Below are 22,685 nucleotides of genomic sequence, written 5' to 3'. Positions count from 1 at the left end.
CACATCCATGTGAGTCTTACATTTTTTTTAAAGTGGCATTTTACTACTGTCCCACTCTACCAATGTGCTATTGGTAAAGTGGGACAGTGTGTTATTGGCAAACTGGGACAATCATTTAAGTCATTCTAAAGGTAGAAATAAGTTCCACTTTTATTCATCCCTCATAAATTTAGCTATGGCTAGCTAGATATATAAACAAATTTACTTAAATTGCATAAATCAAGGTAGCTACAATGAAAATTATGCTTGTGATGCTAAACTAGCCTATCCTAGCTAGCTAGTAGGCTAATGATAATTGGCCTAATCCTATTTCAGAATCCAATGGCAGAAAAGAGCAGAACAGGGACAAGGAAAATAAAGATTTTAAAATAAAATTGTATTTTTAATAAAAACGTTAATATTTCTATCTAAGACATTTGGTTCATAATCAAAAAGGATGTTGAAGGTAAATTTTCAGAAAGTGTCCCAGTTTACCCATATTCACCCTATATATTGTACCCTGGATGAATGAATGCTTTAACAATGTCCTTTAGAGAAATGTTGTAAAGTTTACTGTATGTAACACCTGTAATTCCTCTTTCGGCCTGGTGGTGGCAGTAGCGCTGCGTGTGGCCGAAGTTTAAACCACTTAATGAGAAAACAAGGAAGTGACTGACTACGAGCAGCAGCAGAAGCAGGAGGAGGAGAATGGTTGAAGTGTTTTAATAGTTAGCTCTCCGTTAAATATCGCCCCGTAGTTTGGAAGGTGAGTTGATGTGTTTACACTTTATCCATCACATTTTATTTTACAACACCATTACAACCGCGTAGACACGCCTTGCTGAACGAAAGTAAGCTAGTCTGAGGAAGCAGATGGAGATCGCTTGGTAGCAATTTTAGCTCGCTGGCTGTAAGTTAGCCACTAACCGTCAACCGTCCGAGTTCGTTAACCGTTATCAGTGTTGCTAAGGGATGACGTTTGGTCGTTATGTTAGAACGGACTTAATTGTAGCCATAGAAACAAGTGCTCTTAGTACAATTAGTGCCCACGAGTTAGCAAAGTGACAGTCATGCAAAGAAAACATTACAGTATTTCATGTCAAGTTTTCTCACTGCGTGGTGGAAGTGGCAGCTGATGTACAAAACTGTTATTACTGTATATATTTTTAATGCGTAGCTTAGTGTCATGAGTTTGTATGTGTTCAACACGGATGAAAGTTTAAGTTTCCCAGTGACGTAAGCAGGAACATGGTAGTGGAACCTTTTTTGGAAATGTGCAGCTAATTCTAAATATATATTATTTGGATTACGAGTAAAATATTTGCCAAACTGGATGGATGGATTTTAAACTTTTGTCTGTTCCACTACTCAATGATCTAGGACAGTTTTCAGTTTTGCACAGCACTCCTACATGTACTACTGCATGTTCATGTGCATTTAAAAAAAAGATGCCACCAAACAGATACACTACTCATAAAAAGTTAGGGATATTTGGCTTTTGAGTGAAATTTCAGAAAGCACCTAAAATGCACAGGTTAACTTAATTTGACCTTCTCTAAACTTCTGAATGGACTTGTCCAACTGTTTCAGTACGTATAACATAACATCCTGTTCTCTAACAAGGTGATTAACCGCAAAAATCACAGCAAGTGTCTGATCCATGAATCACCCACAAAATGTTCTGGTTCAATGACAGTTTGTTGAAACAGTCCTCTTCATCATGTTCATATTTTGACGTCATGAGACCAAGACGACACCAAACAGTCCGTCAACAGACATGTCGAGGCTTCAGACAATGGGATGTTGTCAGAGGGAAGTGTCCACTGAGCTCAGTATGTCACAGATGTCACCAGCAGGTTGAACAGAAAGACAGGGAAGTGGACGTCTTTTGGACAAAGTCCTTCTAGGCAATATAGGACGTCTCTGCCTTTGGACAAATGACAAGTTATTGACACGTTGACATTTTTTGTTGTGGTATACCCACAATACCCCAACAATGTATTGAAACAAAAGCCAACAGCAGTGTTGGCTTTTGTTTCAATACATTGTTTGAATGAATTAATTACCATTACATACAGTACTTAAATGCCCTACTATCATGATATAATATCACTGTAGCATGAACTTTTTACATTTTCCAATAAATTTCACCTGAAAGTTGAAAATCCCATAACTTAGTAGTGTAAGACATGGATTTAAGAAACATTATGTAAAATATTGCAAATGTTAATTTTATTGTCCTGGATGATTTATAATATAATTCTAATGACCGTGACCATAGAAAAGTCTTCAGTATACATTTTAAAAGCTGAAACTGCTAAAATAGTAAACTTGACATATTAGTCAATTGAATGCCTATTTTTAACGGTTCTACTGTTACTGATGTCAATCGGTGTGTTGATTGAACAGATAAATATGTTTGTTGTATATGTACAACAACAGCTACTAACAGAATATTGCCTTCGGCTCAATATATAAATATAAATTTCATCAGGCCTAACAACACACTCAAAAACACAATTAAACAATTAATATAAAATAAAAATAAAATAAAGTGAAAAACTTTAAGTTAGTTGAGAACAGTTCTTTGTAAGTGCATTACTTGAGTTGAAGAGGCAGGTGGCATTAGGGATAAAATACTTTTTAAAAGCTCCCTTAGGCAATAGGACTCTATAGCATCTTTATAATGTTGTTATTTACCTTAAGTTTCTAATTTTTCCAGGTAAGGAGCTCCACTGCAGATATGGAGGCTGCAGGAGGGGAGGAGAGTCCAGATACGCAGGGGGCAGCGGCGGCAGCAGCAGAGCCGAGCACTTCTGGACACCGACAGTCCTACACAAAGCCGGTCTGGTCTTTGCTCGAGGAAGCAGCCCAGATGAAAACTGAGGGGAACGCTTTCTACAGGGAGAAGAACATCCGCTCAGCCATCGGCCGCTATCACCGCGCTCTGCTCGTCCTCCGAGGCCTCGACTCTGAAGTGCTGGCGTCCGTGAAAGGGTTTGGAACCGAGATACCTACTCTTACACCTGAACAGGACGCTTTACTGAGGAACACACAAGTGGATTGCTACAACAACTTGGCTGGTAGATAAAATATAAATAAATACTAAAACAGAGGTGCCAAACTCATTTTAGTTCAGGGACTGGAAAATAACAACATAATATCCTATGAATAATAAGAACTCTAAACTTTTCTCTTTGTTTTAGTGCGAAGAAGCGCATTATTAAGATGTTTACATTAATGAACAAACATAATATGACCAACCTGAAATTTCTTGAGAAAAATACATGCAATTTCAACAACATAATGCCTCTTCTGTCTTCTATGTCATTTTTACATCTGGTAAATTCATCCCGCGGGCCAGATTGGACCCTCTGGTGGGCTGGTTTTGGCCCGCGGGCCGCATGTTTGACACTCCTGCACTGGAATATCCAGCTCCAATAGAGGCACTTCAGAAAACCGTTTTGAGTAACAGTATGTATATCTATAAAAATGTACGTATTTATCTCTTTCAGCCTGTTTGCTGCAGAGACAGAGTGTTGACTATGCTCGTGTGCGGGACTACAGCCTGCGGGTGCTGCGGTGGCGGCCAGGTGATGTCAAGGCACTGTACAGAGCGGGAGTAGCCACTCTGGAGATGGGAGATGCACAGACGGCCAAACAGTACCTCATCCAGGCCAGCAGAGAGCAGCCTAACGGTAAAAAAAGAAAAAAAAATCCAGCACATTGGTAACCTCAACATCAGGCTTGGGTCATGATCCATGGGAACAGTCATTCATGTAGATAATTTTGTATTTCTATCTTTTGTAAGGCAACTAAAGCAGCATATAAACAGCTTCAGCTCTGTGCGTATGAGAGGAGTTTCAGAGGACTCTCAAAACCTGTAGTCACATGAGTCACATGGAGGAAAATAGACTTGTTAGACGTGCAAGCAGCTGTATGACTGATATAGTCATATTTTCACTCAAGGCCATTCTGTCAAATAATAGCTGGATAAATCAATCTGTACATGTAAAACCTCAGTATGAGCTTTCTCTGACGTATTTGACGTAGGCCTCTCCCAAATAAATCTTTTTCATTCTTCTGTCATCTTTCAGATGCAAACGTGAGGAAGCATCTGCAGAGAGCCGAAGAGAAACTGAATCGCGAGTTACAAAAAGAGAAGGCCATGTATCGAGGCATGTTTTCCTCTGGCCTGAAAAGCAGCTCCAGGGAAGGGATCGACCAACCCAACGGAGCTGGCGAAGGAGTTCAGCCTGCAAATTAACGCCACCAAATAAAGCCTCAACCCTGAAGGAGACTGCATTCAACTGACGACAAAGCAACTGAAGAATGATCACACATCCTGAAACACTAAGGTTACCGTGTCTCCTGTAGACGCTTATCAGGTGAGCGCAGAGGAGGAAGGATTGTACCATATCCAGAATACTGGGATGTAGTCGGTATGAAAGTAAAGATGTCGCTGCTGAAAATAGAAATGCGAGGAACATTTGTTTCCTAGCAACATGGAAACAGAGCTGTATTTTTTCTGTAATTTTCAGCTCAAAAGTCCAAGAGTTTGGGTGTTGAACAAAAATGTGACTCTTCATGCACTACTACTAAGTTCTGATAACGCCTCCAAGATTGCAGTTGTCTGGTCAGTGCTGTGAATGTTGATTTTGTGAGTTTTCAAGTAAAGTATTTTTTATAAATAATGTCGAAGCGCAGGCGTCTTTTTAACAAACATGTAATGTAGATAGTCCAGGCACACAACAAGTTTTAGTCATCAGCTTCTTTTATTATTCGTTAGCCATGAGAAGCCACATGTTGTCTCAAATCAATATTTTAATCATTCAATATTTATTTGAAAATCCTGAGCACAATATCAAGTTAAAGAGTATTTGCTTGGTTTTGGTCATTGTCTGGCCAATATGATTGTACTTCAGAGGCAATATTGCCCATAAACAAAGAGGAATATCACACTCTCACAATAGCTATAATCACTGAACAAGTCACAGAGCAGCATGCAGAAGGAGTGTACACATACACATTCATACTCATGGTAAAAGGGGGATTCAACCAAAATCTAACGATGCTGTTCATAGCCAATAAGATCATATAGGATTTTTTAAATTAGGCTACTATTAAGTCACCAAAGGAACCCAGAATGCTGATCCTGTAAAGATGTCAAGTCTTTTTAAAAACCGTAATCACACTGAAAAACTCCACTGAAACCTACACACACAGTTCTTAAAAAGGTGTGTAGTTCTTTGCAGCACCCAAAATAAATTCCTCACCCATACATTTTCTTCACTGATATTCCTCTATAGGTCATGCTATGTTCAACAGCTCACTCACTTATGCAATTAATTTACATTCTCGGTAAAGAAAGACTTTGGGAGAGGCAGTGCAATTATTTGCACTCTGATTAAGCCGTAGAAACCTGTTTGGAGAATTTCGAGAGACATAATGTAGTTTTATGGGAGGGTATAAAAAGTGGCTATGTCAATAAAAATTTACAAAATCCTCACAGGGATGAATGTGGTAAGCCAAGAACAAAATTAACAGCAGGTTTTTACAGACTTATACGCCTGAGAGGAACTTTCATCATGTTGGTGAGTGATGAAAGGACTGGTATATAACTTATGGCCAGTATCATAGCAAGTTTTTCCATCTAATCGATCACAAATCATTTAATAATCAAGAAACGATGGCACGTCTTTTCACATGAAATACTGTATAATACCAACCGTCACTGGTGTAACACATGAAAGAATCATCTATAGTCATGATCACTTATTGTACAAATGTCACTTCTTGGATGGTTTCCGTTTGAGACTCAGGGATCTCATGGAACCAAACACTCTCCTCCCTAAGTCCCTCAGCGATCGGGAGCGCTGGAGAGGCATCCGTGGAGGAGGGGATGGAGAAAACGAAGGGGAGGAGAGAGGGGAAAGCGAGTGGCAGCTGCCCTCCAGGCTCTGAGAGCGAGACAGGTTAAAGAGGCTGGCGGTGGACGACAGACGTTTGTCCTCCTCCTTTGCTCTCAGCAGTCTGACTCCTTCGTCTTTGCTGATGCCCATGCCTCCTTGCCCCACGTCTAACGAGGAGACCCAGTGTCCCCGCTTTGTGGGGCCCTCGCTGTGGTTACGAGGTACCAGCAGACCCTGCGACTCGCTCCTGAACAAAGCCCTTCTGGAAAGCCTGAGGCTGGAGCTGCGTCTCTCCCCGTCTTCTTTCCCCCTCTTCTTTGAGAAGATAGGAGAGTTATCTACTTTTGGCCTCTTGTCATGACTGCTGGATGAAGCCTTCGCCCTGCGGTGCTCCCTCCTCCAGCTGCCGACACTGTTCCTCCTCCATCCGTAGCCGTACTCGGCTCTGTCCATCTCCTCCCTTTCACTCTCTGTCTCTTTGCCCCACAAGCGTCCCTCAAAGCCCCTCCAGAGTTTGTTGGAGGACTTTCTTGGTGTTTGAGAAGTTGCTCGCTCCCTTTGCTCCTCCTCGCACCAAATGGAGCTGTAGTCCTCTCTCTTGGCGTAACTGCTTACCGTGGCTGCCCTGATCAACTTATGAGAGGTATGCTTTCCTTTGTAAAGCCCCTCCCCCTCTGTCCTCTTCCACCCGCCGCCGCCACCTCCGCTTCCTCCCCCGCTCTGTCGAAGCGATCCTCCTCTTGGTTGGATGCCGCCGGGCTCTGAAGGGGAGGTCCTGGTGCCGGTGCGGGGCAGCGAGCACTGGAAGGGCATGTCCCGTCGGAAAACTGAGAGAGGGGTGGCCCCCATTGGGGAGGGCTGGAGAGGCCGTGGAGGGGAGCGGCCCCTCGGAGTGGCGCGGGAGGCGGGGGAGGACGCAGTGGAAGAGGGAAGGTCGGACGGGGAAGGGATTTGCTGGTAGTGGCAGTGTGAGGAGTAGTGAGGAGAGGGAATATGGATGGACTGGTACGGGTGTATGGGGCTGCTAGAGTGTGAGAGAGGAGGGGTGAGACTGGACTGAGACTGAGGGGAGTGGGTGACGCTGAGGGAAAGCTGTATCGGTCTCTGGGGGTTCAGGTCAGTGAGTCTAGTGTAGTCATGTGACTGATCTGGTTGGGGAGTCAGGTGAGTTTTACTGTGACTCCTCACCTCGCCTGCAGAATCTGTTTGAAAACAGTCGATATCCAGCTCCACTCCTTGTTCCATCAGTCCGACCACAACTGCCCTCGACAAGCCCGAGAGGCGGGATATTTCTCCCACCATTGGCGAGTCTTCGCTCAACTTGGGACTAGAGCTCGACTCTTGGATCAGGCTGCTACGCTGAGACCCCGGAGCCGATCCAGCATTTGTACCAAACGCTGATGATGCAGCCTCGGCTGGAGCGCCGCTGCTCCAGTCTAACGAGCGACAGAAAGCTGACGACGACCCAAAACCAGCACTCTGTCCAGACCCCGATGTGACTTCCAGGGAACTGCGGTGGCTCAGGCTGCTCGGACAAGTTGAAATGCGAGGGCGAGCCCGAAGTGCTGGGGTGGGCGTCGTGGAGGAGAGCGATGAAGCAGAGGCAGTAGCGGTTGTGGTGAAGTCGCCTCTCAATGCTCCACAACTGCCATTTTTGTGATTATCCACAAGTCCCCGGCTAGAGTTTAAACCAGGGACCAGGTTCAAGTTAAGGTTGAGATGAAGATTGATGTTCAAGTCCTCTCCGGTTGCTGAAGGAAGATTACCCAGGTTGATTGAGTTCCTCGTAGCCTTTTTCCCAGTCGTGCTGAGGCTGACTCTGGCTGAGTTTCCCAACAGTGACTTACAGGGAGTGATGCTGCCCCCTGCCACAGTGGAGGGTGTACTGCGACTCTCGAAGGCAGAAAGAGACTGCGTGGAACCGTGACTCTTGCCAGGGGTGCAAAGGCCTCTGTGTGCAACGGGACCAGGGGCGACAGCTGAGGTGAGATCAGAGGTGGAAGAGGTCGCCCGACTGCGGTACTGATGAGCCAGACGGGTGATGTACTGCTCCAGTTGGGTGAAAGAGGCCAGGGTGGGGGGCGGCTGAGGCTGGAAAGGCAGCGTAGGGTCAGTGTCGGACTCTGGTAGTTCATCATTTTGAGCTCCTTCAGGACTCTGAGAGGCTGATTGGTCCTGGTTCTGTGAAGTGAAGATGGGGCTCTGGAGGGCCACGGCATGCAGCGGGCTGGGGTAGGGGTAAACCTCTTTGGTCCGACGGGACACCAGGTCAGTACAGTAGCGAGGGTCCAGCTGGGGTTTCGGATGGAGTGAGGAAGCTGAGGAAGAGGAGGTTGGGTCCAAAAGTTTTAGGAGGGAGACGAGCAGGGAATCACCAAGCGCTGAACAGAGGTCGGACAAAAAGCTCAGACCCGTTTCTTCAAGGTCACTTGGTACTGTGAAAGACAAGAGAAGAATTTCAGACATAATATCATAATTTTCTAAATATTTACATATCAAACCCTTCCCAGACTAAACTAAGATTTACAACCAGAACGACCTTCAGTTTCCACTTCTGAATGAACATTAGGAAGATTTACAAGACAGTACTCTCTTATCTGCACCTGCTCACCTGAAACTTGGGTCCCTTCTGTTGGTTCGGCCTCTTCCTGACTGTTCTGCAGCACAGGCTGGTCCTGCTGCTGCTGGTTGTGGTCCTGTTGCTGCTGGTTGGGGTCCTGCTGCTGCTGCTCCTGCTGCAGCAACGCACCATCTGACCACACGGTGTCAGTGTGGTCAGTAGATGGAGGAACCTGCTCCCACAGCTTCTGAGGTCTGGCTGGTGGCGCCAATCCTCCCTGAGCAGCTTCACTGGACACAGAGTAGCAAGAGTCTGACAGGGAGCTGCCGCTCACTGAGTAGAAACCTTGACAAATGAGAGGAGATAAAATTCAATATTCCAGTGATTTTTCTACGTGACACTCATTGACATTAATGGTACTGGTAGAGGCCTAACCTCTGTGGTATATTGCGCATATTTAATACAACTACCAGGAGCTGTACTTTTTGCTTGGTCTTAAACTAGCATCTTGAATATAATTTTAATAAGCAGTAAAAAATAAATAAAAAGTTATGGCTGTCAACAATGTTGCTACTTTGTAGTGCTGTGTGTTATTGCGCAGTCAACCAATAGGTTTGCATTTTCTGTTCTAGGCACTGGTTATCTGGTGGTATGTCTTTCTTGAGGAATGTTTTCAGTACCAACAGTGTTTGGTTTGGATGTATAAAGTGAGTAGTTAGTGAAGTCAGTAAAAACTAGCTCAACAAAGAGACGACATCACCAACAGAAACTCAAACTTCATTAGCATAAATTCCAGAAGGAAGGAGTCATAGCACAAGGGACATGTAGGTAGCTCTAAAAACATGTATGTAAAAAAAATATCTGAGTTAAGTTTGGATTTATAAGAATAGCAGACTTAGCTGTCAAAACAAACTTAAGCTTTAGGTTCGACTTGATTCGCTTGCAGTTTTAAGTAAAGAATAGCTGGTGTGTCTAAGTGCATGACTGAGAGAAAAATATCTGAGATGGGTGTAGAGACACAGAGAGCAGAGTAACAATGAGACTGGATAAGAGTCTGGCAAGAAAGGCTGAAAAGCTGACAGCAAAAAGAGTCAGTGCCAAGTCACAAAGAGTGCAAGTAAACACAAGTAAAAAAAGAGTATGGTTAATATTTAATGGGACTTCTCTTACACAAGGTGAGCTCTGGTTTTCACAGAAGGTGACAGACTGTTGGTCATCATGCAGGTCAGTGCTCTTATCACACACTACCCACCACTTTTTCCACTGAACAAACATTTTTTACCTGAACTAGGTCTGGAGTCACTGTCCAGGTGGACCGTACCACTGGGGTCTGGGGTCGGAGGAGAGAGCAGGTCAGAGGGAGCGTCCCAGGACAGAGTAGACCAGCGTGAATTACTTCCCCTTGCGGATGAGGAGTGGACCATCCCATCGCCTGAGTTACTGACGCAGTCCTCGGGGCTGCTCTGACAGGGCAACACTGTTATATCTGAAGGAGAGGGGGCCTGGGGGAAAAAAGTGACAAAATCAATGAGAATTTTTAGCAAAATACTGTGATTATGACAATATGTGCGACAAACATTTGAAGGGAATAACTGAACTCAAAATAAGAAAAGAATTACAATCATAAAGTGGTTACAAGACAATGTTTAAAAGCTGTTACAAAATAGTAGTGACAAAATTACCTAGATGATATCTGGTCTAATTTGCAAGGGGCATTATCACCCAAGGGCTTAATGGTAGGAATTACTGCCTGTGACACACATCACAGAGCCTCGCTGTTAAAACTGAAATTTCACAACAGTGGAAGACGTTCATGTAATCTCAAAAGTTTAAGTTCTTGTCCAGAAGACGAAGGTTTTTCCTATGAATTATATACCACTATTGTTATTTATTGTAAAGAATGGTAATATTCAAAAGCAACTATTAACTAAAGCTGTCAGTGAAGTGAGTGTGAGTGAAGAACTTGTACAGAGTTAAACACACAACCCCATGGAGCAGCATGGAGACACATTTATACCAGTGTGATTGGACCTGTAGCGTTGTGTGTCCATGATATAATTTCCCAGACACGCAATGACGTCACACAACTCTTACCGGAACAGCCAAGAATGAGGCCCCCGCACACACACAATAACAAGAATAGCAGTCGCCCCGTCATGTCAGCAAAGTGCCTCCATTTCCCAAATTAGTAAAGGCTTGGTGGAGAAAACCCCCTCCTCCAATTATCCTCTAAATCCCCTAACCTAACCCACCCCTGCAGGACAGCAGCCAAGAGCCCCTGCATTAGACTGATCGAGCCCAGACAACAGAAACACTGTGAGTGGCACTGATCAATCCCCCTTGTTACCGAGGGAACAATACAGGTAGTGACTCACTGCTGGGGAGACGGGAGCAGAGGGGGATTCAGAAGATAATGGGGGAAGACAGATGACGTAACAAAGAGCAGGCAGAGCGACAGAAGGGAAAGGAAAGGGTGGGGGCTAAGGACTAAGGAGGAAAGAGGGGAGGAAGGAAAAGAGGTGGGAGATAGATAGACTTTCAGACTTTGACCTGTTTTAGGCTTATATCAGCTCTGACAGATTAGGGAGCTTTGACTCCCTCCTGTCCCTTATTTCTTTTTCTTTCTTCTCTCTTTCTTTCAATTTTTTTTATTTTTATTGGTGAATAAAAAGTGAGACGTGGCTGAGTGGGTGACCAAAACGAGCGAGAGGGACAAAAAAAGAGACAGAGACTGAGAAATAAGAGTGTGAGTCACTGATTGAGTGAAGGCGGTGGAGAGAGGGAGGATGAGGTGGGGAGGGAGGGAGGGAGGGGTGAGCGGTTGCCGGGTGAGAGAGAAGGGCATCTTGAAGGACCCCCACCACCCCCACAGTCCCCATGACAAATACCCCCCTCCACCCCCCCCCCCACCGCTTCTGTAATATCCTTCAAGCCAGCCGCCCCCTACTCACCATAGCTACAGCTGCTCGCTCTCTAACTCTCGCTCGCTTCTCCTCCCACACAGAACCACAACAGCACAACAGGCCCAGAGAAATATTTAACTCATCCTCAGCCTGAGCGCACACAAATCCAGTCTCGTTGCGACTGTCACTTGAATCCATGTCCTCTCCGCTGCTGAATCCTACTTTTTGCCTCATCTCCCAACTGCCAAAAAAGCTCATATTTTTATCATTCTGCACTTGCACAAGCCCCAAATCAGGATTTTTCCTTCTCCGCTTTAATATGTTGATTAAAAGATACAAATAAATCCTCTAAAAAAAAGTCCCTTGAATTTGCAAGTATCTGCAAAAACATCCATTATTGCTCCTCTCCTACACAAACCCCTGCTCCTCTGTGTTATCCCTCAACAGTATAATGCATTTCAGGATATAATGTTACACAGAGACCAGTGCTTGATCAAATCATAGGCAGATGACAGACAAGTGGGTGGGGGTCTGCTCAGAGCGCTGTTATATGATATGCCTTCCTGTTAGAGAGCAGCACAGCGGCTCTTTAATGTAGGAAATGCATGGGTCGATTGGATAATAACTCAACAGTGATCGCTGCCACCCAAGCAACACACCTCCTCTCACTGAGGCCATAATATCGTTACAGTGAGACAAATTGCACTCGTAGTTATGTTGAGGCCGGATAAACTGGTTAAACAGTGTAGGATGGAAGTACTTCCTCAACCTACACAGCACGCTATTTACTGTGCCATGTATCATTAATGTGCTACTGAAATTTTTAGACAGGCCAAGTTGTGCATCTTTTGCTTGATCGTCATGTGGGGCGACAATGTGCTCCGACTTTCCTCAAATATTCAGGTAAATCGTTCAAGTTGCATCGACGACGCAGACAGTTGTTTTTTTTTTGTTTTTTGTGGGGGTGAGTTCAGAAGGATCCTGAGGCTAAACCCAGAGACAAAGGCAGTCATGCTCCACAGGTCAGGGTAATGGCTCCGTGTAAGATGATGCCACCCAATACTCAAACCTAATTTCAAGACACACTGTTTTCAGTGAGAGCGCACACAGTGCTGCAGATGGAGCGGAGACACAAACTAAAAATATTTAATATAACACACTGTTAAAACAAGAAAAGGCACATTTCTGTCTTCTCAATTAATCAACCAATTGTTGCAGCTCTGATGGATATGTGAATTATTGGCAGCTGCTCTATCCTAGAGAGTTTTACTTTTGAATACAACAGTGACAACTTCGCCAGCTTGGCCTTGACATCTGCTCTGAAGGCAAGAAAAGTTACTAAAAGTTGTGAACTCCTCTGAGGGTGAAGTTCTTCTTCGACTGTTTTAATATATGCAGAATACTTCATATGGAAATCAAAGCGTGTTCTATTTATACAAAAACAGGCTCCATTGCACAAAACTGAATTAGTTATGATATGAAAACATATCTATGCAAATTAAATGCTCTTTCTTTCCAAGAGGCTTCGCTTTCCAACAGGTGTTGCTACTTGTTTCCAAACCCTGCGTGTTTAACAGATACTGGGAGTCAACACATGGTACAAAAGATAAAAAGAGTCATATTTTCCCCTCACAGATGACACCATACAACCGTAATCTCTCTCTCTCTGCTATTAAGGAGAGGAAAGGTGAATCATAATTCAAGAGTTTAATTCAAAACAAAAAAAAAGCTGGTTTTAAAGTAGAGCGCATTCTATTATGAGTCACCTAATCCACAGCTTACAAACGAGTCATATTTTGAAAGCAGAACAAGCCATGGTTTTTAGAAGCAAGCAAGTAATGAATTTCAGATAAAACAAATATAATGTGTTTGAGGAGGAAACCTCTACTTTTCCACTTAACCTTTCCACCTTAATGGTAGTAAATAAAACAGCAGGTATCTCTCTGCTGCCTCTCCCATTTTTCTCTCTCCAGCTGCTGCAGTGTTTAAACTAGATGTGGTCACTTTTTCAACAGCAAATACAACAATTTGTCTCCATTTATGCAAATATGGAGTGGAGTATGTGCCTGTGTGTTGGCGGAGGCTGACACTGGGCAGAGGGCAGAGTGCCAGCCTGCTCTGCTACACCGGCAGCTCCCTTCAGAGGTGAGAATGAGCAATGCTGCCCGGCCTCTCCGCAGGATATCTCAACACCACAGGGGGAACTACAGAGGAGATGTTGGTGGGTGGGCGGGTGGGGAAGGCAGCACATTATGAGCCGTACCTCCATGCAGAAGCCCTCGCTCAGATGGGATTGCGATCTGAGTCCCTGCACTGATAACAAGATTTTTAATATTTCAAGTTTGTTTTCCTCTCTCTATAGCGCAGCCCACGATTTCATGTAATTTTGTCAGATAAATTTACCTTTCCACAGTGGCCTGGTTCAAACAACATGTTTTAATGTGCTGCAGGGTACTGACTCACACCACTCATTGCTACCAAGCGCACATATCCAAAGTGTAATAAACCCACTGTGATCAAGTATCTGCTACTTTCTGTGGACAATGGAGTGTTATTAATGCAGCCAACAATGACCCATTTACTGTAATACCTGAGGTGAAACACTCCCAACACCAGGAGATCCTGGACACGTGTCAGTGTTTTGTCAAATCTGGGAATGATCCAGAGATAATCCACGAGAGACTGATTCAGTAGAAAACAACACACACGTCACAGCGCTCTACTATGCATGCGTCGCAGAGAATCTGCTATGTCCAAAGAAAATGTCAGTGCATCTTTATTTTTTGATGATGTTTTTGGTTGCAGAGTGACTTTACTGCTGAAAATAGAAAGGTTTCATACAAGGTGATGTCTTCAAATAGCTTGTTTTCTCCAACCTTTAGCGTATGTCAGTTTACCTTTGGAAAGGGCAAAGCAAAGTAGAAAATCCTCACTGAGAAGTTGTATTCAGGCTCATTTTGCCTAAAAAAGATCTAATGAATCAATCAATTATCAAGATAGTTGGTGAAATGCTCACTTATCACAACATGGACCTGTCATTCAACAGGTTTGTCATATCTGGGAATGATGATTTTTGTTGTTGTGTTGTGAACAGATGCCATTGTGGTATTCCCTTGGGATTCAAATAACAACATGTTAGAAAATAAATTAAAATGTGCCCATGTCAAAGCTTAAGATGACATCTGTAGGTCTAGCTACAGTTAAACAATCAATGCAGAACTCTAGGTATTTAGTTTTCTACCACATAAGACAAAGAAGGCAGCAAATCCTTAAGGAAATATGACTGGATTATATAGCTGTTCATTTCTCATTTAATTAATCAATCCACTGTTCATGAGTCAGTATTTTCATGCCAATAGACATTCAATCTCTTTTTCCATTTATCCCAATATGATCCTGCTGTTCAGGGAAAAGTCTAATATATTCATTACATGTTACAGTTACATCTTGTTGACCTCACAGGTTCAGTGTGAGTTCATTCTCGGTAATAATGGACCAGACCAAAGACAGCCTCCTTATCCAGGCCTCAGGATGAGACCTGGTTCACATCCTGCCCCCCTGTATTACATGTCAACCCACATTCCCCACATTCTCATCACAAAACGACCCGAGTATCCATTTCAGGATACGGCTGGGAAAAGGGGTTCTTTCTTTCTCTCTGTCTGTCTGTCTGTCTTTCTCTGTGCGTTTGAAGATGATCCTGAGATCACACAACCTAACCCTTCCTGAGCAGGTCACATCACCAGGGGCGGCACCAGACCCATTTCACTGGGGAATGAGCCCCAGTATAACTGTCATATAGGCGGTAGGCTACAATTTAATGCTTGAAGAATAAGCAAAGTCAGTTCAGAGTAGACTGAGTTGTGCTCCATTAGAGCTTAATGGCTCCTGCATGGGTTGCACACACCACTGGAGCATTCAGGATTTCACCATATAAGATCAAAATCTACACTTTTCTTTTTGGATGGAGACAAAATAACACCAGGTGATGGAGTCTACCTTCATATTGTGGTCAGAGTGATTTGAATGCAAACTGGGTGCCAAAGTGACCTTTCCAGCTGATGAGCTCACAGGGCCACGGCCAAACAATGCAGCAGTGTCTGGTTGCTGACTTGTGTATTAATACCTTGGCTACACCTGATCTGATTTTAGCGCATGTAGCCCATCACCACATCCTGCTGCTGCCTCATAACCTTGAGGCAGCTAGGGCACAGGGCCAGCCAGCCAGGAGCTGCTCCCGGTGCCCTGACCTCAATGACATTTGCTCCATGTGACGGCCACACACTGCCGCTGTGTATAATGATCGGGCTTGCATGCTTGGATGGTCTCTGGCACCATCTCAATCAATTGGGTATTCAGCCCTGAGCACAGCCATGCGCCGCCAGGCAGCGATAAAATCTGTCTACTGAGCCGCAGAGGGACTGGCGCTTGTTGGCAGATCATCATCAACCCCGCATCCATATTTAATAATCTCGTCATGTACAGATCCGGGCTATGAGCTGACAGACGCACTGACTGACCTGTTGCCTGCGGGATGTCGCAGAGCCATGCTCGGCGTCCGAGGCGGCGCTCTCCGGGGCTCCGCTCCCCACCTCCTCCTCCTCCTGCTCCTCCTGCTCCTCCGCCCGTGGAGCCTCCTCGGCTTTGGCGGCAGCAGCGGAGGCTCGGTCCTCCAGAGCGGCGTCCACCATCTCCAGGTGTTTGCACCTGAGCAGCTCCAGCTCCAGCACCCCGGCCAGCGTCGCTTTGAGGCGCTCGCCGATGCGGACGCGCTCGGTGCCGGACCAGAGCGAGTTCACCGTGCAGCCGCGGCGGCCGGTGGCCATCCTCCTCGAGGCGGAGCGAGGGCGCACCGCTGACCGCCGCTCAGTTACCGCCGCGCACCAGCAGGTCGACAGGAACAAATGGTTTTCAGGGGCCAGCAGCTCCAGGTAGAGCAACACGGGTCCGGACCAGCGAGAGCGTCATAGCAGCCGCTTGAATTAACGTAACGTCAAGGAGAATATAATCCTCACCATCTGTAGGCTACCGTGCCATGCAGCTCCACAGTTTCAGGCAGCAGCGCTGACTGGCACAAGACTAGAATTAATGAATCCTCTGCTTTCCTGGAGGAACATCAGCGAGCCATGCCTCATATCAATCCAGGCTCGATCCCCTACCAACATTGTCCTCTATCTCTTTATGTCACTTTAAGCTTCCCGGTCCGGTGGAGTCACCATGGTGCCGGGCTCCACACCACGCAGCAGCAGTCCCCTAAAGAGACAATGCAACAGACAGGCAGGAGGCTGATAGCGTTACATGTGGGAGCAGGCAAGAGCAGGCAGCAGAGAGGAGGAGCCACTGCTGCAGACCTGCACCCAGATTGGTCGGGGAAGTTTTTCGAATGGACGCACGGAGAAGGTGGGGGGGGGGGGAGAAAAAAAATCCCACGACTGTCCAAGTTGATTGTACATCATGGCAGAGGACAAACACTCCCATTCTCAGACCGTTCCCATAGTGGAGGAATGTAACCGAGTACACAAAGCTCAGAGCCCGCTCCACTTTATTAGACTGGGCCAAACCCATTGTGTGCTTGTGCGGCTGGACCTCACAGGAAACTAACTTTACTCCACTGCTCATTTAGTATTAAATTCACCTTACAAAATAAAAGCTGCTTCTGCTCACCCACAGGTGTTTCCAATCTGTCTGGCCTGGTTTTAATTAGATTACCAAAAGATGCAGAGAAATCAACTAAAGGCTGAAAGAGGTGTCAATCAAACTATTTAATTTAATAATTGGCGGAGATCTAATTAGTCTCATAGTGAAAACACCTGTGGAGGCAGACGACTGAAAAATCATCAGTGTGATAAATTCATTATATTTGATGGATTATTATTATGTGAAGCTACAATATTCAAAAAGCAGTTTCCATTAGTGTAACAAATAATTTAGAAATACAACACTGATGGGGTTCACTACCTCTGCATTGGATGTCTTGGCTTTTCTCATAATATATGGTTTGATTTAAGTAATATTTAATGATATTTTGAATACAAGACCATGCAAGACATTTTTTTTACACAGGCTGAAACCTAATATTTATTCCACCAATGCATATAGGGATGGTGTGTCTGGTAATATGTTTATAATGTGACCTCTACATAATGTGACAGATGATATTATGATGAAGCTGTGATTAATGTGTTGTGTGCATTAGGATTTGATCACAACTTGTGACACAATATACACACACTGCAGGACTAAAGGGTCAGTATGAACCTGGCAGGAAATTACAGCCATGCTCAGTAATTTAATCAGATTTAGTTTAGTTTTACACTAATGTAAACCCAGTGTATTTTTACTTCCTTTGCATTTTTTTGCAGATATGAACTCAATACTAAATGGTTGAAATGATCCCTCTTTAATATAAAAATTGTATAATTTCACATGTTGGAAAATGATAATTACATTTTTATCAACAAAGTTTACGCATAACAGCTGGGGGGAAATAAAAAATGACTGATGTTAATACTTACTGTGGCTCTCAGGCTCTGCGCCTTGACAGGTGCAGTGCAGTGGCCTGAGTGTCATGGCCGATATTCAGCCAGCAGGGGGAGATCTTCACCCTCAACACAACAACAGGCTTCACAGGCTGGACGGGGCCTGGGTGCAAACTGTACCTGTTAAAGCAACAGAGATGACACCACAAACTAGGCTACAGCCAGTGACCATGATCATAGATTTTCACTGTATCTGGCTGTTTGTCCATTCATTTCTCAGGAAAACAATTGGAAAAAAATTAAATGGCAACGCAGCAAACTCCATCTGCAGATAAAGATTTTGATTATAACCTGTTTCCACTACAGTTGAAGTTATCATAGTGATAAAAGCACATGTTACCAATAACAGTTTACTATTTACATCTGAGCTGTAAGTTTTGTTGCCACAGAAACCCTTTACTGAATGTTGCAGGCCTAAGTGAATAAGGAGCCATTATACAATATACAACAGATAATTACAAGAGGCCTTGTACTATAAACTGCAAAATGAAAAGACTCGAGATTATGTGATGTCGTCAGAAGAGGATGAAAGGGAGGAAAGAAACCTGGATACTTGAGCGCACACCCGAGGTAAACACAGGTAGACACAAGCTAGTGTGAAGTTCAGGAAAAGGTTAGTGTTGCTTGGAGCTGTGTGCGTGTTCACCTGGTGTATGAAATCATGAAATAAACAAATAAATCACAACCTGTTGTTGCTTATTACTGTTACCTAATATGGCACTTGTGGGCCTAAAGCAATATCACACTCAAGGTTGTGATGTAAGCCTACGTATATAGGCCCCTACTAATTTTAGCAGTAAATCACAGCAGTGCTAATGTTTGGCATCACTCCCCCTTGTGAAATGTTACGTAAAATAGCAGAAAGAAACTTGAAAAGTAAGAACAGGTACGGACATCTTGTTTGCTCCACTCTGGAGACACAGTGGCTGTAAGAAACATGTTGCATAATACAATGATGATGATGATGATGACAATGGATAGGCCTATCAGATAGTGAGGTCAAAGGAATTAACTGGAGGTTGAATCCAGTGCTGTCAGATCTTATCAGAAGAGCCAGGATGTTTAAAAATCCCAGCTTCTAGCAATGTACCTTTTACCTTTATCGGATTAATGTACTTGTTTCCCTTTAAAAGCAATAAAAAAGTTGTTCACAAAAAAAAAGATCCCAGCTTCTGTGTGACCCCGCATTACTGATGTCATGTGTTGTTTATTCTCTTCACATGGTGGGCTGCTGCCCTCGTTACACTCTACATGTTTGTACCCCTGCTGTACAAATGTGTACGTGACAGCAGCACCAATATCACAAGCAGATGTGAGAATGCTCTCTGAGATAACCAGTATGTGTGAATCAGCTTGAATCACACACAAACACACACACACTGATGCATCCACACACTCTCAACTGGGACGAGGAGTGTGTCTTTGTCTTTGTTTGTTGGTGTCACATTTCAGCTCCTCCCAGCTCTGCCTCCTATAAAACACAACCAGTCACAGCCTCTCAGTGGGGTTTGCTTACTTCCACCCGAGGGGACTTCACCGTCAGCCCGGGCAAGACCACTAACACCAACCTCATCACCTCTGGTCTCTGCAAACCGCCCCAAGCAACCAACCAAGCAACCAACCAACATGGCTCCTTTTGAGAAATCCATGGAGATGATGCCCTTCAAGCAGAGGAAATGCCTGGGTGAGTCACTTTGTCAGCTGATCCATTGATTGCTGCAACTGGGACGCCTACATGCTTTAACATAAAGACCCTATAGTACAGTGTATGGCTGATGTGTAACATGTGTATACCTACTTCCCTTTAGAAACAAGAAAAGACGAAGTGTGCAGCATTCGGTCCAAATTCCCCAACAAGTTACCTGTGAGTTGGTTTCAGGTCTTTATTGAGTCATTTTTACTAATCGTATGACTGGACCATCAGCTGATGTGTTTTTTTTTGTGTGTGTGTCTAAGGTGATTGTTGAACGTTTCATCCGTGAAAAGACTCTCCCCCTGTTGGACAAAACAAAGTTCCTGGTTCCCTTCGAGCTCACCCTGGGTCAGTTCCTCTGCCTGCTCAGGTAAATGATCTGTGCCCTGTGTTTGTTAGGATGTTCCTCTGCTCTGCAAACTCCACTCCCTTCTCTGTTGTGCCATCATTCACCCACTCTTCCCTCCTCTGTCTTCCACTCAGGAATAAGATCGCCTTGGACTCCACTCAGGCTCTGTTCCTCCTGGTGGCAGAGAGGAGCATGTCCTGCATGTCCTCCAGCATGAGGGAGGTCTATTCCCGCTACAGCGACGCCGACGGCTTCCTCTACATCACCTACGCCTCACAGGAGATGTTCGGAGGAGCGCCTCGGCCTCCTTGCTGAGCCTGAGGCAGATGAAAGACGAACTGAACCCGGACCAATGGTGGTGACACCACAAAACCAAACTGGGGGGGAAAACAAGGACGAACTGAGCCAAGCGGAGACTGTTTTTGTCCAGTATTTTAGCAACAAACCTGCATCTCAGACTACCTCATGGACCACAATGGACTGAACACAACAAATCATTATGTCCCTCTTGTTACTGCCCAGGAACCTCAACTAGCCAGAAGTGGACTTATGTGTACAAAAACCTCCCTGATTAGGACTGAGTGATTGTTTGATTGGCTGATTTAATGATTCATGTTGAGGGAGATAAAATTAGAAGTCATCACAGAGTGTTTGATTATTTCTTTTTTATATATAAAATGAAGATGCAATGGACTCTTAGCATTGCAATAATTTTCAGTTGCTCCAAAATCTTACAGAAAATCTTAAAATTATTATTTATTTTTACCTGTTACATGACACATATTATCTTATTTGTCCTTCAGTAACCTCAGAAACTTTGAGCTTCAGTGCAAGCAAACCAGTTTTCACATAACGGCACTGCCAGTTCAGGGTATAGACCCAGTACCACCACCACCACCACCACCCTCTCCTCCACTCTACCAAAGCAGAATCTGACTGGTAATCAGACTTTCTTAGCACTTATCCCCCCACCTCCTCCTCTCTTCTCCCTGATTGCCTCATCATCCCTTGAAAATGTGAAATGTGCACCGAACTCTCGCAGATTGTTGCAGGGACTTTTGAGGCTGTTGTTGCTGCTGCTCTGATGTGTTTAAATCCAGCTGTCACTATTGAAATAAACACATCTTATCCTTTTAATTCATTGACTTGTGTGATATTTACTGATATGTTTTTATGGGAGACTTTGTGCATGCAAACTGCTTTTACAGTGGCTTGACCTTTGTTTTTAGAGTTGCATTTTTACTGCGGTTGAAATGCATAACTGCTGAGAAACAGGTCCAACGGCTTCATATAGTGTAAAAAAAAAAAAATCAAAAACAGACATTGTTTGACAATCTTTCTGTGCTTTTTAGTGAAGGATGATCGGCTGTGATTAAGGTCCAGTTATTTCCCTGTGTGCTTGTGTTCTCATATGCATACTGTACTCACACATGCAGGTGCCTCATTCCTCACCTGCTTCTGAAAGGGGCACTCCCTCCACATGACAGCGTTATATAAGCCCGACCCAGTCAACTATCGACAGGGGTCAGTGTGTCAGAGGGCCGGGCAGGAGGGGGGTGTTATTTATAGACATCTGAGGGACTAACGTGACCCAAAACACTGAGAGAGAGGGGGAGAAAGAACGAGTCAGGCCAGTGATGGGAATACAGATGAAAAACAAAGAAACAGAAGAAGGAAAACACAAGAGAAGCTGCTCTCCACAAACAAGGGAAGGAAGGGGGGAAGGAAGATAGGAAAAGAGACAAGGGGAAGATAGTGACGCCCTATTGGAGGACGACAGGAAACAGGAAACATTGTAAAGCAGAGATATACAGTTGGAGGAGGGCGACAGCTATCTAAACACACAGTGTACAGAAACACAGGGCCACGCGGTCATGCTGCCTCTCACTTCACACCACTGTGGCCATTCCAGCAGTTTTCTGTCAATACATTATCATCAGGGGAAGCCTGGAGCTTCTGCCAGCTGTAAATTATCTGTTTTGACCCCAGAGAGGACCTAAACTTTCCAGAGGGAGGTTTACTTCTGCCATCCATCTTTCTTATTACTAAATTACTGTCGACAGCTGCTTTAATCCTTATTTGGGCCTTGAAATCTCCACATTTCACATGAAGTCAAACAACATCGAAATACAACAAAGTATAGGTTTAAAATTGGATTTTAATAATTGATGCAGTTATTGACTTATTTACTTTTACTGCGCTCACATCCCTTAGGTTGAGGTTGATCTGTGACATCACATCACAGATAAGACTTGACTTTATTATCTCAGGGTCACAACTGGAAAAGGTTGAAAACCACCATTTATCAACAGATGAAAAGGTGAACTGGTTCAACTTAGATCATATGAGTAGGTGGTACACTAACCCCCGTGCTGTAGCTGCAACACAGCACAACCAGTGCTAGAACTGGCTCTAATATGAGTCTATATCCAAACACAATAACTGTAATAACCTATCAAGACACAAGAGAGCGCCTCTGGACTTTATCAGACATGAACTGTCCTGCTGCTGAGTGAGGAGATGACGAGGCTGACTGATAAATCCAGTGAGTCGGTGGCAGCAAGCGTCCGTCCTGCTGATGAGGGAGAAGCACATGACTCTGAGTGGAACATGAAAATGAAATGAAACATTGTTGAGAGGCAGACTGGTGCTCTCTGCGCTGGTTTCTATGGTCACACTGACTCCAAACAACCAGCTGATGTTTCTGTTTTTTTCAAGTTGAGGATGTCCGGAAATATGTAAACGCACTT

At 44.4% G+C, this 22,685-nt stretch overlaps 3 protein-coding genes across 3 annotated transcripts; 2 read left to right on the top strand and 1 right to left on the bottom strand.

The window, feature by feature from the left end:
* The first annotated feature begins 490 nt into the window (after positions 1 to 490).
* Positions 491 to 4,667, top strand: ttc9c (tetratricopeptide repeat domain 9C). The gene is made up of 4 exons (XM_083980026.1): positions 491 to 745; positions 2,702 to 3,062; positions 3,495 to 3,677; positions 4,077 to 4,667. Exons 2-4 carry the CDS (start codon positions 2,723 to 2,725, stop codon positions 4,244 to 4,246), a joined length of 693 nt encoding a protein of 230 aa, XP_083836152.1. The 5' UTR covers positions 491 to 745; positions 2,702 to 2,722; the 3' UTR covers positions 4,247 to 4,667.
* A 143-nt stretch (positions 4,668 to 4,810) lies between these two features.
* Positions 4,811 to 16,582, bottom strand: LOC310992574 (uncharacterized protein). The gene is made up of 4 exons (XM_083980661.1): positions 15,875 to 16,582; positions 9,734 to 9,953; positions 8,503 to 8,796; positions 4,811 to 8,326 (listed from the first exon to the last, which is right to left on the bottom strand). Exons 1-4 carry the CDS (start codon positions 16,178 to 16,180, stop codon positions 5,769 to 5,771), a joined length of 3,378 nt encoding a protein of 1,125 aa, XP_083836787.1. The 5' UTR covers positions 16,181 to 16,582; the 3' UTR covers positions 4,811 to 5,768.
* A 2,843-nt stretch (positions 16,583 to 19,425) lies between these two features.
* map1lc3cl (microtubule-associated protein 1 light chain 3 gamma, like) lies at positions 19,426 to 20,350 on the top strand. The gene is made up of 4 exons (XM_083980071.1): positions 19,426 to 19,577; positions 19,702 to 19,757; positions 19,850 to 19,956; positions 20,070 to 20,350. Exons 1-4 carry the CDS (start codon positions 19,520 to 19,522, stop codon positions 20,248 to 20,250), a joined length of 402 nt encoding a protein of 133 aa, XP_083836197.1. The 5' UTR covers positions 19,426 to 19,519; the 3' UTR covers positions 20,251 to 20,350.
* The last annotated feature ends 2,335 nt before the right edge of the window (positions 20,351 to 22,685 follow it).

Source organism: Trachurus trachurus (genome assembly GCF_905171665.1).
Source record: "Trachurus trachurus genome assembly, chromosome: 10".
NCBI classification, from domain to species: domain Eukaryota; kingdom Metazoa; phylum Chordata; class Actinopteri; order Carangiformes; family Carangidae; genus Trachurus; species Trachurus trachurus.
Note: the sequence above shows the minus strand (reverse complement) of the source record. Positions and strands in the feature narration are given on the sequence as shown.

Excerpts from the sequence above, each read along its gene's own strand:
- ttc9c (XM_083980026.1), top strand. The coding sequence starts at position 2,723 with ATGGAGGCTGCAGGAGGGGAGGAGAGTCCAGATACGCAGGGGGCAGCG. Across the intron at positions 3,063-3,494 it reads TTGCTACAACAACTTGGCTG|CCTGTTTGCTGCAGAGACAG; the intron begins GTAGATAAAATA and ends TATCTCTTTCAG. Across the intron at positions 3,678-4,076 it reads CAGCAGAGAGCAGCCTAACG|ATGCAAACGTGAGGAAGCAT; the intron begins GTAAAAAAAGAA and ends GTCATCTTTCAG.
- LOC310992574 (XM_083980661.1), bottom strand. The coding sequence starts at position 16,180 with ATGGCCACCGGCCGCCGCGGCTGCACGGTGAACTCGCTCTGGTCCGGC. Across the intron at positions 8,797-9,733 it reads TGACTCCAGACCTAGTTCAG|GTTTCTACTCAGTGAGCGGC; the intron begins GTAAAAAATGTT and ends TCATTTGTCAAG. Across the intron at positions 8,327-8,502 it reads AGAAGGGACCCAAGTTTCAG|TACCAAGTGACCTTGAAGAA; the intron begins GTGAGCAGGTGC and ends TGTCTTTCACAG.
- map1lc3cl (XM_083980071.1), top strand. The coding sequence starts at position 19,520 with ATGGCTCCTTTTGAGAAATCCATGGAGATGATGCCCTTCAAGCAGAGG. Across the intron at positions 19,578-19,701 it reads CAAGCAGAGGAAATGCCTGG|AAACAAGAAAAGACGAAGTG; the intron begins GTGAGTCACTTT and ends ACTTCCCTTTAG. Across the intron at positions 19,758-19,849 it reads AATTCCCCAACAAGTTACCT|GTGATTGTTGAACGTTTCAT; the intron begins GTGAGTTGGTTT and ends TGTGTGTCTAAG.